We start from the raw sequence: 16,372 nt of genomic DNA, 5'->3' as shown, positions 1-16,372 counted from the left end.
GTCGCCACTGTACTCTAAATCCGAAATCAACCAACGTTCAAACGTGTCCCCCATTCTCAATCAAAACTTTTTTGATTATCACGAGCAAGAATCCCATATTCGGAACAATGAATGAAGCCGCCGCAAAAGTACTTCTTGTGATCGGAATTGCCGATACGACATACATCCGAGTATCAACCTTCTGGAAACGATCTACCATCAGTCGATAAGTCTGATAGACAGTTGAATCCTTGGAGCATTCAAATTCATAGTGATTTATGAGAATTCTGGTAGAGGTTGCAAGATGTTCCTGAAGAGCACATGCGGTTGATAAAATGATAAAATTGTAAATGATAATGGCAGCCAGATTGAGTCCCAAGATAACTTTGTATAAAGTTGGAAGGTCATCGAAAAATCTGAAAAAAAATTATGAGCAAAAAAGGGACAAGTTTCAATTTCGAATTTCTAAGGAGTCACACATTTTCTGCTTTTTCAAAAAAAATTCGCATTTTAAAATTGTCCCTCTAAATCATGAACACATTTTGTGTGATTTCACTTACGAAGTCAAGTAGACGCCGTTTATGAGTCCGTAGAACAGGAAAAGCGGAGTGACTGATCCGAAAGAGGAGAGTGATTGATTTGCAAACAGAATCAGCTCGAGAATTTCATTTTGACGGAAATCAAATTTTTCCAGAATCCCGATACTTTTCAGAGTTTTTTCATTCTTGGATTTCTCCAATTCTTGATTGAAATGGCTCACTTCTCGGTTGATAGATGTAAAAACGAGTACGAAAAATGCAAGGCATACGGTAGAAATGAACCAAATGTAGAAATTAGATATAATGAGAGCCACACGATAAATAACTTTTGACTCTTCGGTTCTGAAAAATAAAACAAATGGGCCAATGCTCTTAGGTTTTTAAACTTTATCATAAATTAAACTTGAAGAATAGCAATGAGAACTTGTATAATCCTCTAGGAAAAGTGAGCTTTTAAGTTTTGGAAGCCAAATTGGCATCTTTTGAATAACATTTTTGGGTACACCGTTCAATTTTAAACTCGAAAAAGTTTGTAAACCCCGTGGGGTGTTTTTCTTTAAAAACTCAAATTCGGTTGCATTAGAGAATAATAACAAAAGCTTTGTCAAGTTCTAGGGAGCTGGATACATAAACCAAGATTTGAAGAAATTTCGCACAAAGTTTTCAACTTACGCTCCGAAATATATCGTCGCATTCTCCACATAATTATAGAGAATCCACGACATCATTGCAATCAGCCAGGGAATTGAAAAAATCAACGCAACCACGTGGATTCTACCGTAACTATCGAGCTTTTGGTTCGGCTCAAGTCGTAGGTTCCGGAGTCTTATTAGTTTTTTGACAAAGTTTGGGAAAAATAAGCTCTTAGTCCAGCTAAGAATCGAGACGGCGCTAAGAGCAGGGAAAATGGCAGGGAATCCGAAGAAGTTGCATTCTGCCCACGCGAATGATAGGGGCTGAAATTGTGTGATGTGCAGCAGACATATCTCCGTTTCAAGCTTACTTTTCCATCTGTTTCCATCAACAAACCAACTCTTGCGAGAAGCGCTACAATAATTCCAATTGCTATAAGAGTTGTGAGCAATCCGCAACATTTCGACTTTGTAGAGCAGTCTAGCAATGTGAGTTTAATCAAGAACCTGAATGGTCCAAGCAGATCTGATTGAGCTTTATCTGAAAGTTTAAAATATTATTCAAAAATTTAATATCAAAAACCATACCATCAAAAGAGACGGGAAGATTTGACGACATTGCACAAACTTCAAAATCCTCAAGACCCGTTCTCAATTTTTTCACTTTTATATATTCCAGTGTGTCTATTCCAAAAGAGCTCATACATAGTAACGAGCACAAATCACGCCCGAATAGAGACTTAGAGAATAGAGATCCATGACATTTTTTAAATAATGGCCCGTATTGTGTGACTTTTTCTGTGGTTTGTAATTACAAAAGGAAAGAAGTTCGGAAAATTTTACAAGGTTGTTGCAAGGTTACAAATTTTAATTTTAAATTCAATGTTTCAAGTCGAGGAAGTTAGCTAATTTTGAGTATCGAAAACTCAATATCTTAGTGGTGTCTAAATATACTTTTAATACTCTAAAAAATTACTTAAAAATTTTATTTCTAAATTTTTCTGCCAAAATTTTGGTAGTTTTTCAAATTGAATTTTTAAATTATTTTCTAGTCCCTAAAACTTCATAAAGTGGGTTTTGCATACTTTTGGATGGGTTTTTACCAAAAAATTGTTCTGGAATAAAATGTGATGGGTCAGTTTTTATTCGGGTGTTTGAACTTTTTCAATACACAAATTCAAGATTTTCTGGTCGTTTCGCGTCACTTCGTTAAAAAAGAAGCGCACGAGTGAGCATTATTTGAGAAACCTTGTAAATATTTTGAAAACGGGTGGTTTTTGAATCATGAATTATGCCGCGTTGGGGTTTATATCACGCTTAGTAAAAAATTATTTTGTTTTCAATTTTCTACGCTTTCCAAATGTATATCAACTGGGCTCATCACTACATTCCAAAAGTCGGCGGAGCATGTTCATTTTTCATAAATGTTCTGTTCATTTATATAGTTCAAGATGACAAGAAAGTTCAAATTGGAAATTATAAAATTTTGTTGCTTTCCTTTGCGATTTACAATTTAGCAAGTACGGCAATAGATTTGATAGTACCATTGGTAAGAGTACACGGTTGATCACCTGTTAAATGCTAGTTTTCAGTGCATTTTTGACTATAAACGAGCATTTTCATACTTTGTAGTAACTGGACTTTTTGAAAAAGTACGTGCTGAATGCTAGGAGTATTTATAAATTCTAAAAAGTTCAGAAATCTGCACTCGGAGCAATTGCGATTTGCATCCGTTGTAGCTTCATTCCAGCAGCCTATGGAATTCTGCATTCACATTTTATATATCGATATATGGTTCTCTTCAAGTTAGTTTTTTAAAGAATATATTGATAGGTCTTGAAACTTATTAATTCAATTTTCAGTCGGCAAGTTCTCACAAAATATTTTCTTCCATATGGCTTGATTATGTCTGTTGCATATTGCGCTGTACTGATGGCGATATGGTTTTATGTAAGTTTAGAGAAAACCAAAAATAGTATTTTTTTTTCTAATTTCTACCGTTTGTGAGAAATCGTTTCTCTCTAATATTTTTACTAATTTCACAGGCTGCCTATGTATTCGTACTGGCACAAAAAGAAAGTCGTCTTTATTTGGAAACAATTTTTAGGGAAAAATTTGATCAGGATATCAATGACTTGAACATTGTGATTGCTTTATATGGAGTGAGCAATTTTTCATCATCAATATCAAAATTGGACAAAAATCGTTCATTTTTCAGGATGCAAGTATAGAAATAATACGAAATTCGTGGACTGGAATATTGATCGGAACCTTTATTTCATTGTATTCAGTTGTAGTTTATGTTGTACTCGGAACTCAAATTGTCCATAAACTCCAAAGTACAGATTTAGTAATGAGTGATAAGACGAAGTATCTCCAGAAACAATTAATGAATGCACTAATGGTACAAGCTACAATTCCAATGATCGTCTGCTTTACACCATGTTTCTTGGCTTGGTACCTTCCAGTCTTTAACCTAGATATTGGTAATTGGATATATTGGACATCTACTGTTGCCATTTCATTTTTTCCCGTTCTTGATCCACTGTCGCTTTTTTATTTTCTTCCTGTGTTTGGAGCGAGAGTTCGGGAAATTATTGGAATTAAAAGAAATACAACGAGAATATCTTCGGGCCTTAAAATAGCCACACTCAATAGCTGAAAAACAATGTCTTGAAAAATGAGACTTTGCCGTTTTGCTACTGGACTCATTGCAATCAATTATTGTCTTTTGTCAGTTGTTGTCTAACAACAGCTTGAATATTCTGGTATATGCACCAACTTGATGATTCATTGACAGCAAGGTGGCATAATGTGGTAAGTTATCATAACTGCCTAACTGTTTTCACCCCACCTATGTATGTAAGTTTCTTCTTGGGGACGGTGGATATTCCCCGTGAAGTCAAGGGGAAAATTAGAAAGACCTGACGTTTACTAATTTTTGAATTTTGAACTTTCTAACACTGCAAAACATCAGACATTTTGACTTTGTCTGTCGATACATTTTTCGTTTGAGAAAAATAACCGCACGAGTGATCATTGCCGGTCAAACCAGAAACGTATTTTGAAAGAGCTATATATTTCATTCATATTTCAATTGCCATATTCATTGTTTAATCAATTGGTTCACAAATTTCAGATTAACACTATTTCACTAAATTGTTCAAATGTATATCAATTGGGTTCATCATCTACGAGAATATACCATAGCTAGCATGTACCAAAGATCACTTCAATTTCAAGAACCGTATTTAAAAATTAAATATTTTAAAAACAATATTAAGCTGAATACAATTGAATGCTGGAAAAAAGGGACTTTTTATTTATTTTTCAATCAAATTTGCAAACTAACAACGAAAAAATAAATCGCTATTTCATTTTATTACCCTATTCGTTGTAAGGGTTTGGGAAATTTTTGGAATTAACCGGAGTCTAAGAGAAGCTACAATTTTTATTTATTTTTTTAACCACTATTTCTCTATTTCTATCTTCATATTTTCCATTGTGAAAACTTCTATCTCTGTACATCGACAATCTCATTTCAAAAATCGTTCAATTTTAAACCCTTTTTATTCTTTCATTTCTGATGAGTGATGATCACTCAACAACGTTTTGTCAAAACTATAGCGCTGATAAGAGTCTGCTTGTCAGTCACAGACATTCAAAAAGTTCCTGACTCCATACAATGTTGTACTTACAATCAATTATTTTCTTCTGCTTGTTGTTGTATAGTAATTGCTTGAATATTTTGGTTTATGCACCCGCGTTTGCTGCTAGTCACAGTAAATTTCTTGGGAAGCTTGCTGATACATTGACAGAAAGAGGCCATAATGTGGTATGTATATCTATCTCGATTTAAAAAAATTGTATTTTTGTTACTTTCGGAAAAATTAAAAATTAAAAATTAATAGGCTCACATCAGCAAAATGTATCAACAATCAAATTGTAGCACATATTTCTCTTTATTTTTTGTTGCAATTAACTTTTTCAGTATACATAGTTTATGTCAACAAGAAAAGTGTATAATATTTTAGGGATTATAATTTTGTATAATATTTGCAAGATTTTTGTTAGTATTATTTAGTTTTTAAAACATACTTATTTGAAAATGTAGGAGCACAACCAAAACAACTTGGGTTACACACTTTGTGATTTATCGGAACAATTTTTTTTCGCAATTTTTTTTAGCTAATATGCGGAAAAATTTTTGAAATGAGATTGTCGATGTACAGAGATAGAAGTTTTCACAATGGAAAATATGAAGATAGAAATAGAGAAATAGTGGTTAAAAAAATAAATAAAAATTGTAGCTTCTCTTAGACTCCGGTTAATTCCAAAAATTTCCCAAACCCTTACAACGAATAGGGTAATAAAATGAAATAGCGATTTATTTTTTCGTTGTTAGTTTGCAAATTTGATTGAAAAATAAATAAAAAGTCCCTTTTTTCCAGCATTCAATTGTATTCAGCTTAATATTGTTTTTTAAAATATAAAATTTTGATTGTCTGTCAAACTCTGCAAAACTATATTTTTTTACAATTTAAAAGCCAAAAGAATGTTCACTTTTCAAAAACCAAACCGTTTTAATTACGAATTTATCGAATTTTGCTCCCTTTATTGAAATTGTCAACTGACAAAATATGTGTTAAATATTTTTAGATAAAACTTAAGACAAACGAGAAATATGCAGAAAAGTAAAGCAAATGGTTTTTGATGCTTATTACGTAATAACAATTTTCGAACTCACTATCAGTTGCTATAATTGAAATGATGCTGACAGCAAACTTCTAAGCCTATTATGGAGCATGTTCTTGACAAAAGTTTTTCTAGACCTATTTGATGCCAGTTGTCAACATAGCAAAACGAGATGAGTGTAAGGGAGTGAAGATCACAAAGGATGTGGTTATTGTTGAGGTAAATGAATATTCTACCTACAGATTATTTCTAAATTGAAAAAAAAATGTTTAGGCAGGTGAGAAAATGCTGTCTCAAAAACAAGCCGACACTCCGAATGATGAGATCCTCGACGTTTGGTGGACTGTTCAAATGGATTCCTCAAATTCTCGAGAGATTTTCCAATTCTTCTGCTCTGACATGAAAATAGCTTGTGAAAACTTTCTTAGTCGACGGGATATATTTGAAGATATGAAGGCAAGGAACTTCGATTTGGCAATTTTGGAGCCAGTCTCTGCTTGCGGACTCGGATTTGTAAAAGCTCTGGGAATTGAGAAAACAATTTTAGCGTCATCGAGTGTATTTTACGACGTGATACTTCCGTATATTGGAGAGCCACTCGATTATAGTTATGTACCATCCGGATATAGTGTGACAGGACAGGAGTTGTCATTGGGAGAGAAGTTTGAAAATTGGATGGTATCACGGGTGAGTTGAAGCTGTTCATTTTCAATTCTTTAGAGCTATTATTCTAAAGGTCTAGCTTCATAATGCTCCCGCAATTGGGATAGTTCCCAATCAATTGAAACTGATATGGGACTGAAAATAATCTAAATGAGGTTATTCTTAAGAACTGCATTTTTAAGGAGATTTCAATTGCTCTCGAAGGATTATTTGATGGAGAAATGGAAATATATAGAAGACTTCTAGGACACAATTTGACTAATTGGAGACATTTATTCCCTTCTGCGTCAATATTTTTCGTCAATTCAAATCCATTTTTTGATTTTCCTAGGCCAGTACTGGAAAAAACGGTTCCAATAGGAGGAATATCTGTAAATATGGGAGTACGCAAAGAAGATATGCTCACAGAAGAATGGGAAAAGGTATTGAACCAAAGACCTCATACAATGCTGGTTTCATTTGGAACACTTGTGATGTCAACGCATATGCCGAAGAAATGGAGGTTAGGATCATTGTCTAGTTTTTTTTTAAATACACTCTAAAATTACCCTAAATTGCATTTTGAGGCTTCGTAAAAAAATGGTGGTTCAACGTTTTATGGTGGTTCAAATTAAAAAATGGTTAGCTTCGAATACAATTTTTAAATTTGATACAAATTGTTCACTTTGTTTTTTAAGCTAAAGGCACTACAAAACTTTAATTTAAAAAAAGCTTCTAACTGTTATTCTACTTGAAAAAATTTAATATCGATTTCAGATCTGGCTTACTGGAAGCTTTCAAATCCTTTCCAAATGTGACTTTCATCTGGAAATATGAATCAGATGATCACTCATTTGCAAATGGAATTGACAATATATACTTTTCAAAATGGGTTCCGCAAAATGAACTTCTTAATGATAACCGATTAACAGCATTTCTCAGTCATGGAGGCCTTGGATCTATTATGGAATTGGCGTTCAGTGGAAAACCAGCATTAATTATTCCGGTTTTTGCGGATCAAACTCGAAATGCTAATACATTGGCAAGGCACAGAGGAGCAATATGTTTGCATAAATCTCAAATGAAAAACACTGAAGTTTTGAAAAAAGCATTTAAAAGTGTTTTGTTCGATGCCTCTTTCAAAAATAACTCGCTGAAACTGGCAGCAACCTTGAGGAATCAACCAAACAAACCGAAAGACACCCTTATTAAATATACGGAATTTGTTGGAGAGTGAGTTCTGTTTAAACTATTTTAATAGTTATACCAAGAAAACAAATAAAGAAATGTTGGAAACCAAATCGAGAAATGGGCTCTAACCCCTAACTCATAACTTTTTTTAAATATATTTATGTAGGTTTTTTAGTTTTTCAGTGATTTCTAGTTAATTTGAAATTTATGTGATGTTTTTAACAAGCATTCTGATCAGAGCAAACTTACTTAATTGTTAATAGTAAGTTCTGTTAATATTCAAAAAGTGAATTATAATTTAAAAAAAAATTTCAGATTTGGTCCATTCCCACAAATGGATCCTTATGGTCGTCATTTGAATGTTTTCCAAAAATCTTTTATTGATATTTATACACTAATAATAGTTGTTTCCTCCATTTTCGTTGCTCTGATATTCAATGTGATCGCAAAATTAATCCAATATTTTATCAAATCTAAAAGCTCTGAGAAGAATGACTGATTTTATTTGGTAATTTTTTTTGTTGAATTAATGTAATTTCAAATATTAATTTCTATTCGTTGTTGTTTCTTGTTTTATGTACGATAAGCTCAATTGTTTTCAAAATAAAGTGAACTATAGGAATCGGCCGTTTTTCACCTGAACACAACATTTTCTGGTAAACTTGGCTAAGTTAAAAAAAAGCTTTTTGTCAATTTCAGAGCAATTTGACCGTTGCAATGCTGTAATCTTGAGAAAATATTGAGAAAATATATTTTCCACATAAATTTATTTATTTTATTTTCTCACGTGCAAAACAAAGTTCCTTCTGGTCAGAGAACTTCAGATTGGCAGAAAAATTGAAAATATCTGTAAAAGAAAAATCATGAGTAACAACATAAATTCCTGTTCTGATTGGCATCACTATGTATCAAAACACACTACAAATCAGCACATCACCGGATATGAAAAATCTATTCTGATGGTCAACATTCAATGTAAGTGTGAGGAATTGATAAAGTTTTATTACTATTTTACATTTTTTGGTATGACACTTCCGTATCACAATTACTCATCAGAATAAAAATAAAAAATAAGTTCTAAAGGTGAGTGAAAACATTTATGAATCATCGAAAATGTTCCAATTGTTATTTTCATCAATGAACAAAAGATCATGGTCTACGTAGCCTTATCATATTTATATCAGCAATCTACGATATAAATTCACATTTTTGTTGTGGGTTTTATTTACTAAATATCACGATTGTATCTAATTTTGTTTCTAAATTGTACACTTTTGAAATACATGTTAATCTTCGATTCTTCGCTTTGATTATTCGTTAAATAAAAGAGAACTAAAAAAGAAATTCGCCAGAAATAAAGAATGTGCGACTTTCCTATATTGTTTACTTTCTGAGAAATGCAAGTGTACTTGTTCCTGATGCAAATTTATTGATGAAAACACCTAGCTGGAAGTTTTTATTTTAATTCTTCGAAAACATCAAAGTTTTGTTGGCAAGTTTACAGTCGTAACATATTTTTGAATACTTTCCTCGAACTGTTTTTGACTGAAAATGAACAATAGTCAAATATGAAAAATCTTCGAATTGCTAATAAAAATTTTAATAAAATTTTTTTTTAGGTATTGATAAGTTTTCATTGTTAATTTACGTTTTCGTTGATAACATTTTCCCGTATCACAATTATTCTGCTGTGAAAAGTGGTGAATCCGAATTCCGATTTTCATTAACATGAACAAAAGATCAACGTGAAATTAACGTAATATCTTATCATATTCATATCAACAATTTACGATATATGTACATACATATGTACAAAATATCATGGTTTTGTCTAACTTTGTGTTTATATTGAACGCTTTTGAAAAACCTGTTTATCATTGCTATTTCTTCGATTTGTTTTTTGATAGTCGTAAAAAACTAGTTGTAAGGAAATGAAGTTCACAGGGTACTAGTTTTTTTTTTTAATTTTTTGTTAAAAAACTGTTTACAAGCATAGCAAACATTTAAATTATTTACTTGTTCGACATAAAATCGACAGTTGTCAAATATGAAAAAACGACTAAATTTTGCTAATTAACCTTTTGTATAAATGTGGGGATTTTATGAAATTTCATCACTAATTCACATTTTTTGGTAAGGCACTTCCGTAGCAAAATTGCTCATTACTGAAAAAAAGTTCCAAATAAATACTGTAAATAAGTGAAAATAGATGAATCGTTGCAAAATGTTCCGATTTTCATTAAGATCAATGGGTAAAGTATCAAAATGTGGTCAACGTGATATCTTATCATATATCAGTGATCTGCAATATAAATTCACATTTTCGTTGTAGGTTGTATGCTTTGTTTCTAAATCGCAAAAAAAACTTGCTGGTGGTCATTATTAATTGTTTGATTTGTTTTTTTGATAAATTGATAATTGAAAAATGAAAAATAATTTCATCGGATAGAAAAAATCAGCGTTTTCCGTAATTTTGCTGATAAAGAAGGAAATGTATTTGAACCTGATTTTTGATTGAAAAATATATATTGGTACATTCTTTCTGTTTCACAGAAGCAAGATCATGGTTTGTGATTAGGCGTGCTTTGAGAATGAATTAATACGAAAATTATTTTATTGATCTATCAATTTGTACCTGATCTGTTGTGACAGGACAATTCGATTTCCAATTACGCTTTCACGTGATCTTTTGGCTTTTATTTTTTATCAGCTATCACTTTTTGCTTTCAGATACAATTTCATGTCATGACGTCATTACTGTTCATATTCCTTTTGTTGATTGGGTAAATTTTATTTACAAGGAAAATATTTGAACTTATTTTTGGACTTTTATATGAAACCTATATAATTTAAAAAGGGAGTTTTTGAAATATTCATCAGCTGCATACGAGCACTTCGAACTAGAATAATTTTTCCAAAATTTGTTGAAAAAGTGTAGTCAAAGTATTTCAGTTCAAAATGTTAAAATGATCAATAAAAAAATATCTTTAAAATCTATTTGCCAAAGTTTCAGTAAATATTTCTTATAATTTTTTCAAAAGGTCTTTTTTCAAATGACATATTTTTAATTGAGAAGTCGAGGAATACGTTCAAATATTTTCCATTTTAGTTAATCTTTATTTAATTATAATCTGTGTTTAATTTACAGATTAACCGAACAAGCGCCCGAGAGACTGCTAAGATCAGCGAAAGACGGCTCAAATGATTTTTGGAAATCGATGTTTTTGGCTTCACTTGGATGCATACTCCTTTCGCTACTATTTATCGGATACCTATTATGGAAGATATCTAAGCTGAGACAGGAAATTGAAAGACAAACTGGGTAAAGCTTTCTTTGAAAAATTCAGATTATACAAATTTGCCTGTTACATATTTTTTCCACAGGTTAAAGAATGGCGCTACACCACCTATATATCTCGTGGATTCAGACCATGTCTTTCAAATTTGTTCTTCTTCTGTCTTCTTAATTAACAAAGTACATACACGCGCAAAAACTGTTTTCATTTCAAAAAGGCGTAGCCAAAGAATCAAACTATATATTTCAGGGTCTCTGCACAAACTCATTTGGAGTCAAGTTCATCTTCAGGAAATTCGAAGCAATTGAAAATCACAAAAACTGAAGAATCTACTCCGCTGATTCCGGTTAATAACCAAAAAACAAATACTATTGAAGAAACTCTTCAAATGATATCAAACAATGAAGTACAATTGGATCCAAGTCTTAAAATTAATTTGAGCTATCTTATCATCGAAGAAAAGGAAATTGAACACTATTACAGCAGGATAAGGCTGGGAAAGATGAAATCTATGGGAGCGCATAAAAATTCACCGACACTTTCAATTAAATGTAAGCGATGGTGTTATCCATTTTCAGCTTGAAATGGGCGGCAATTGAAAATTTTCGCAACTCTATAAACGAGAGCACTGTCGCCATAAAACTGAGCATGTTTCAAAGAAATTTTCCCATTAACACTCATACACTTTCAAAAATTTCCGGCAATTCTACATTTTGAGCAAATGCTAATTTGCCGAATTGCCGGAAAGTCGGATCGCCAAACTGCAACTGCCGCACACCCCGATTTCAAGTATGAGCTTTATAGGTGCTCTTCTTCGAAATGATATAACCCATCAGAAAATGATCCAAGATGAGCTGGTAACACTTTCTTCATTGAGATCACATTCCTGCATATTGGCTCTAGTGGGATATGTTCGAGAACCGTAAGTTGAACACATTTACACAAAAAAAAGATTTAATTTTCAGCAATATGCTACTGATCGTATCGGAACATGCCGAGCACGGAAGACTTGATCAATTCTTGATCGATCGCAAACTGAACTTCAATAACCAACTCACTTGTTCCGATGGCAGTAACCAGAAAGTTTATAATTTCAACAATGGAGAACAAGAGAGGATTAGTGATGATATGCAGGCACTGTGCACATTGGATCTTCTTTCATATGGATATCAAATTGCCATTGCAATGAAGTTCTTGGCTGATTCAAGGGTTAGAATTTTACTTAAATTTTCTGGGAGAGTATACTAATTTGCAGTGCCTTCATCGTGCTCTGGCATTGAGAAGTATATTTGTGACACGAAATAAAACAATTCGCATCGGAGAATTTGGACTCGCACGGATAAATGCTAGAAAAGAATATTACATGTAAGCAGGTCGTCCAAGCTTTATTTTTATATATAAGTTCTTGATTCAGAATGAAATCCCCACAGCTTCCACTTGCCCCGGAGGTCATGGCACCGGAAAGTTCTGAGGATAAAAAATTCACGGAGAAATCTGAAGTGCGGTCGTTTGCAGTATGCCTTACCGGAATATTCCAATTAGGAGTCCCACCGCACGAAGCTGTAAACGCTGTTTATTGTGGTCAGGATATTGAAAGAAAACTTCCGGAATTACAGTACTGCCATCCAGATATGTGGGTTTTGGATTTAACTTTTTTACTCTCGAAAATTATCAAGCGATCCTTGGACTTTTTTTTCCGCAGAGTCTGACGGAGTTTACAAGCGTACGACGTGGTTTAACTTTTATTTAAAGTTTTATAACTGGGACATAGATGAATATTTCGAATTCTAAATGCAAAAAGAGTCAGCAAAAAAGCTCACAGCCCGTCCTTTTCTGCCGAAAAACACCGTTTAACGATCGATTGCTAAATTTTGGTGATAATAACTTATTTCGAATTAACAGGTATTCATTCTTGTCATCTTGTTGGAACTTTGACCCTGAAGCCCGTCCCACCTACTCTAAGTGTGTCGAATTTTTTGATGATCATTTTTCTGAGAATCAAATTATGGTAGGTTTAATATTTTGGAGAAAATGTTAATACAAACATTTCAGATTGGAAAACAAATTACGGAGAAGTTAAAATCTGCTAAAAATTATCAAGACAAGCTGAAAATTGGAACGTCTGAAAATCGTTTTTTATAAATTTTTATATTGGTTTTTGTACAACGCTGAAGTTCAATTTAAATTACATGAAACGATAATCAACAATTTTGGGGAATCATTAATAAAAATTTACTTCTCGGGTCGCTGCGCTCCCCCGAGAAAAGGTTCTCCCTTGTTCCTAGCTCCGTTCGAGAGAAATGAGGTACGAGAAAAGGAGAAAATTGAGTTACAGAATTTATGGGCTTTGCGTGTGGTACAGGTCGTGACAATAGTGAGAAATTAGGGGCAGTTGGGCGCCAGGCGCCCAACTTGAACGATACGAGGGCCACGAACGGTGAACATTGGGGAAATTTAATGTGCTGATGTCGTTGCGAAGGGCCCGATCGTTCGATGTTGTTGACATGACGTTGACTGTGCAGGAGCTGCTGGTGTTGTTGATAGAGCCGACTGTGCTGAAGTACGTGCTGCAAAAACGAAAAAGGACGGACCGAAAGTACTTATTATTGGTTAAGGTGGAGAAAAAAGGTAAAATGGTAAACCCACGTGATTCGATAATCCTGGCAGCTCCCGTAGTTCTGATACTTGAAGCTCGTCTGCTGCCCAAAACGAGAATCGTCGCCTCTGAACCCTGCTCCTCGAAAATTCTTCTGCTCTCGCGTTCCACCCAAATACGAAGCATCTACGATTTTCCTAAATCCCTGACTCGAGCCCTGGGCCGCATCTTACACTTCCTCTCCGTTGTGGCTCCTGAATACCTGAAAATGGTGAACCGGATCTGAAAACACTTTATTTCAATTAGGATAGTTTGTAGTTTGGGGATTATGGCAGTTTCCCATTCAAAAACGACCCCGAAAAAGAACTACCTGTAGTCTGTTATGAAGTAATCTCGCGACTCGTGGCCGACCGCGGTTTTCTCCACTCCGTTAGTTATCCTTTCCTTATCCAGGTCTTATCCGAAACTTGAAAACTTGTTCTTGTTGGCTCGCTGGATTCCTTCCCTGTCGTTCCAATGTCACCCTTGATACCTCTAGGGAATTTCCTGTAAACCTTCAACGCCTGCAAATCGCCAAAATTAACCTTTAAGGATATCAATTTTTGGTCGCTATTAAAAAATTTTTAAACCTTTCCTGTCACCGCCAAAAAAGACTGACAGATTACTCCTGCAATTGTTTCGGAGGAATCCTGCCTGTCTACTCTGGTGGAATTGCGGAATTTTAAGAATAAGTTACCTGTCCTCGTGTTTGTCAACCTACCCACAATAACTCGGTGTTAGAACCGCCGCTAGAATAATGAACATAGCATAGCAAATATCAGTCGAGGGGTGGGTGGGCGGGAACTCACACGTAGAATGAGGAGAAACAGGCGCCGCAGCGCCCGCGGGGCGCTTGTCGCGGCGAGACCCGTGCCGGAGGAAAATGCCTGCGCCTTTAGTTTGCTACTGTCTCTCTCACTCCGCTGTCACGGGAAAACATCCCAGTCTACTATTTTCAACTTCATACTCAATTTGATAAGGAATCGATGCTTATAAAAAGTGGTCTAAAAATTTCACGTTTTTTACACTTTCACTTCAAATTATCTGCTAATTTTCTTGCAAAATTTTGCAAGAATCAGTAATCGAGAATTCTTGCAAAAAATGCAAGAAATGAAGAAAAAGGGCGGCCTTGATTGTCAACTGCTGTTAATTGCAATTTTCACAGTGATCACCATTATTTGAACATAAGCCACATAAAGCCTTCGAAACTTCTAAAAAAATTTTACAAACATATATCTTAGAAAATTTTCAATTTTATCTCGAATATCTGAAGTTCTTACACATAGAGTCAAACTGTTCACCTTAAAAAAAAACATAACAAAAACCAGTTAGTTTCAGAAAAGTTTCAACAAAAATTCGGTTCAATTTTTTTTCTGGGTTTTCTAGAGAATTGACTGAAAAGATTTCTCGTCAGCAACGTTTGTAAATGTCCAATATGTTTTTCCCTGCAATTGCAATGTTGATCTTAAACTTATACAAAGCCTGGAAAAAATCTTAAGCACTATTTTTATAATATTACGAGAAACAGAAACGATTCAACTTTGTTTCAAAGTTTCAGTCAGTGCTACGCTTTTAAATGTCACTTATTAGTATTTTATAACTATTTTCTGAAAACGGCCAATCCTCAAAACAACCACCGTTCTGGATTCACTGGGGAGCTGTTTCTATGTTTTTGAACAATAGGTGGGCTAGCAATAGCCTCAAATGAAGTCGTATAGTTGTTTCTAATAAGTATAAAGTTCCCTTTTTTAAACAATATTGTATAGACTTTTACTTTAAATTTAACATAAAAATCATACATCTGAAAATTATTTGCGTGCGTGGGAGGTGTATTTGCGTGGAAAGTGCCGCGTGCCAAAATAGCGTTTTACAAATTTTAGGTCAAATTGAAGGAAATTTATCCAGCTATAAGTATTCGATAGAAAAATGTACGTATGACGTGGCAGTCGCGCGAAAAGCTCATGTAAAAGAGCGCTTCATGTGTTACCATACTTTTGGCGCACCCTGTATAATTTCTTAGAATTTCAATATTTTTTAAATAAGAAATTGTTTTTTTTTATCATTGAAAAATATATGTTTCTTATAGTTTATTCATTTATTGCTTACTCCTCATTTCCCGTGCATTTTTACAACACTTTGTGCAATGCTTCCCAAAAATCAAAAAAATTGAAAATCAAAAAATTCAAACGAAAAAAAAAATCAAAAAAGTGTAGTTGAAATCTATCAAGAAATATATGTTTTTCGATAAGAAAATAAGAAATGTCTGCAAGAAAAACATTGCAGAAAGGGTCTTAGACAGGCTTTCCAGGCAGTGATGACGTCATGAGGGCGCCTCTTTTAAGCCATCTCTTCGCCCGTTTTACCGGACGGGCCAGGAGAAGGGAGGGCTATACGACGTCCAAAAAATTACAATTTAAACAAATCACAACGCCCACATTTTGCCGATTCTCACCTATTGCCTTTGTTGTATCCGTACCATATTTTGACTTGGAAATAAGTGTGCCTACTGGAATTTTTGTATCTTCGTTTAATCTTTATCCAGCTCTCGATGCTTTCATTCTGATGTATGTTTTGACAGATTATCGAAATGCTTTGAAACGTAAGAATAATGTTTTTTTCTGTGATTTTAAGTGATTACGGTATTTTAGGAGCAATCGGAGTGAATATAATCAAAAAAAATCAAACTGTCACAACAAGTCACTCTGTCCATCGCATCATAAAAATATTCAATAATTTTTAATTTCAATTGTTTTTTGGTTAAAA

General features: G+C 33.8%; 6 protein-coding genes and 2 non-coding genes across 8 annotated transcripts; 4 read left to right on the top strand and 4 right to left on the bottom strand.

Annotated features, from left to right (window-relative positions):
* Window positions 1-37: 37 nt before the first annotated feature.
* srr-7 (Gustatory receptor) lies at window positions 38-1,769 on the bottom strand (the record flags this gene model as incomplete). The annotated part of the gene is made up of 5 exons (NM_074330.2): window positions 38-395; window positions 540-860; window positions 1,191-1,474; window positions 1,522-1,691; window positions 1,739-1,769. The coding sequence occupies 5 exons, from the start codon at window positions 1,767-1,769 to the stop codon at window positions 38-40; spliced, it is 1,164 nt and encodes a 387-aa protein (NP_506731.2).
* A 171-nt stretch (window positions 1,770-1,940) lies between these two features.
* On the bottom strand, window positions 1,941-1,961 carry 21ur-14587. Its single transcript, NR_070025.1, has one exon.
* A 548-nt stretch (window positions 1,962-2,509) lies between these two features.
* On the bottom strand, window positions 2,510-2,624 carry T01G5.10. The gene has a single exon (NR_070024.1). It is a non-coding gene; the product is annotated as an Unclassified non-coding RNA T01G5.10 (non-coding RNA).
* srj-27 (Serpentine Receptor, class J) lies at window positions 2,511-3,812 on the top strand (the record flags this gene model as incomplete). Its single annotated transcript, NM_074329.1, has 6 exons — window positions 2,511-2,699; window positions 2,743-2,802; window positions 2,849-2,955; window positions 3,013-3,100; window positions 3,196-3,312; window positions 3,369-3,812. The coding sequence occupies 6 exons, from the start codon at window positions 2,511-2,513 to the stop codon at window positions 3,810-3,812; spliced, it is 1,005 nt and encodes a 334-aa protein (NP_506730.1).
* A 949-nt stretch (window positions 3,813-4,761) lies between these two features.
* Window positions 4,762-8,300, top strand: ugt-30 (UDP-glucuronosyltransferase). Its single transcript, NM_074328.2, has 6 exons — window positions 4,762-4,985; window positions 5,981-6,064; window positions 6,119-6,532; window positions 6,691-7,010; window positions 7,265-7,720; window positions 7,994-8,300. Exons 1-6 carry the CDS (start codon window positions 4,836-4,838, stop codon window positions 8,175-8,177), a joined length of 1,608 nt encoding a protein of 535 aa, NP_506729.1. The 5' UTR covers window positions 4,762-4,835; the 3' UTR covers window positions 8,178-8,300.
* Window positions 8,301-10,402: 2,102 nt separating this feature from the next.
* On the top strand, window positions 10,403-13,180 carry flor-1 (Protein kinase domain-containing protein). Its single transcript, NM_074327.5, has 9 exons — window positions 10,403-10,461; window positions 10,827-11,000; window positions 11,224-11,525; window positions 11,779-11,896; window positions 11,940-12,183; window positions 12,230-12,339; window positions 12,389-12,607; window positions 12,877-12,982; window positions 13,027-13,180. The coding sequence occupies exons 1-9, from the start codon at window positions 10,424-10,426 to the stop codon at window positions 13,114-13,116; spliced, it is 1,401 nt and encodes a 466-aa protein (NP_506728.2). The 5' UTR covers window positions 10,403-10,423; the 3' UTR covers window positions 13,117-13,180.
* A 248-nt stretch (window positions 13,181-13,428) lies between these two features.
* On the bottom strand, window positions 13,429-13,756 carry T01G5.8 (uncharacterized protein; the record flags this gene model as incomplete). The annotated part of the gene is made up of 2 exons (NM_001129522.3): window positions 13,429-13,541; window positions 13,621-13,756. 2 exons carry the CDS (start codon window positions 13,754-13,756, stop codon window positions 13,429-13,431), a joined length of 249 nt encoding a protein of 82 aa, NP_001122994.1.
* Window positions 13,757-15,931: 2,175 nt separating this feature from the next.
* T01G5.6 (uncharacterized protein) lies at window positions 15,932-16,243 on the top strand (the record flags this gene model as incomplete). The annotated part of the gene is made up of 1 exon (NM_074326.1): window positions 15,932-16,243. The coding sequence occupies one exon, from the start codon at window positions 15,932-15,934 to the stop codon at window positions 16,241-16,243; it is 312 nt and encodes a 103-aa protein (NP_506727.1).
* Between the last annotated feature and the right edge of the window lie 129 nt (window positions 16,244-16,372).

This window comes from Caenorhabditis elegans, chromosome V (assembly GCF_000002985.6).
Source record: "Caenorhabditis elegans chromosome V".
Taxonomy (NCBI): Eukaryota; Metazoa; Nematoda; class Chromadorea; order Rhabditida; family Rhabditidae; genus Caenorhabditis; species Caenorhabditis elegans.
The sequence above is the reverse complement of the archived record's forward strand: the minus strand, read 5'-3'. Positions and strand labels throughout refer to the sequence as shown.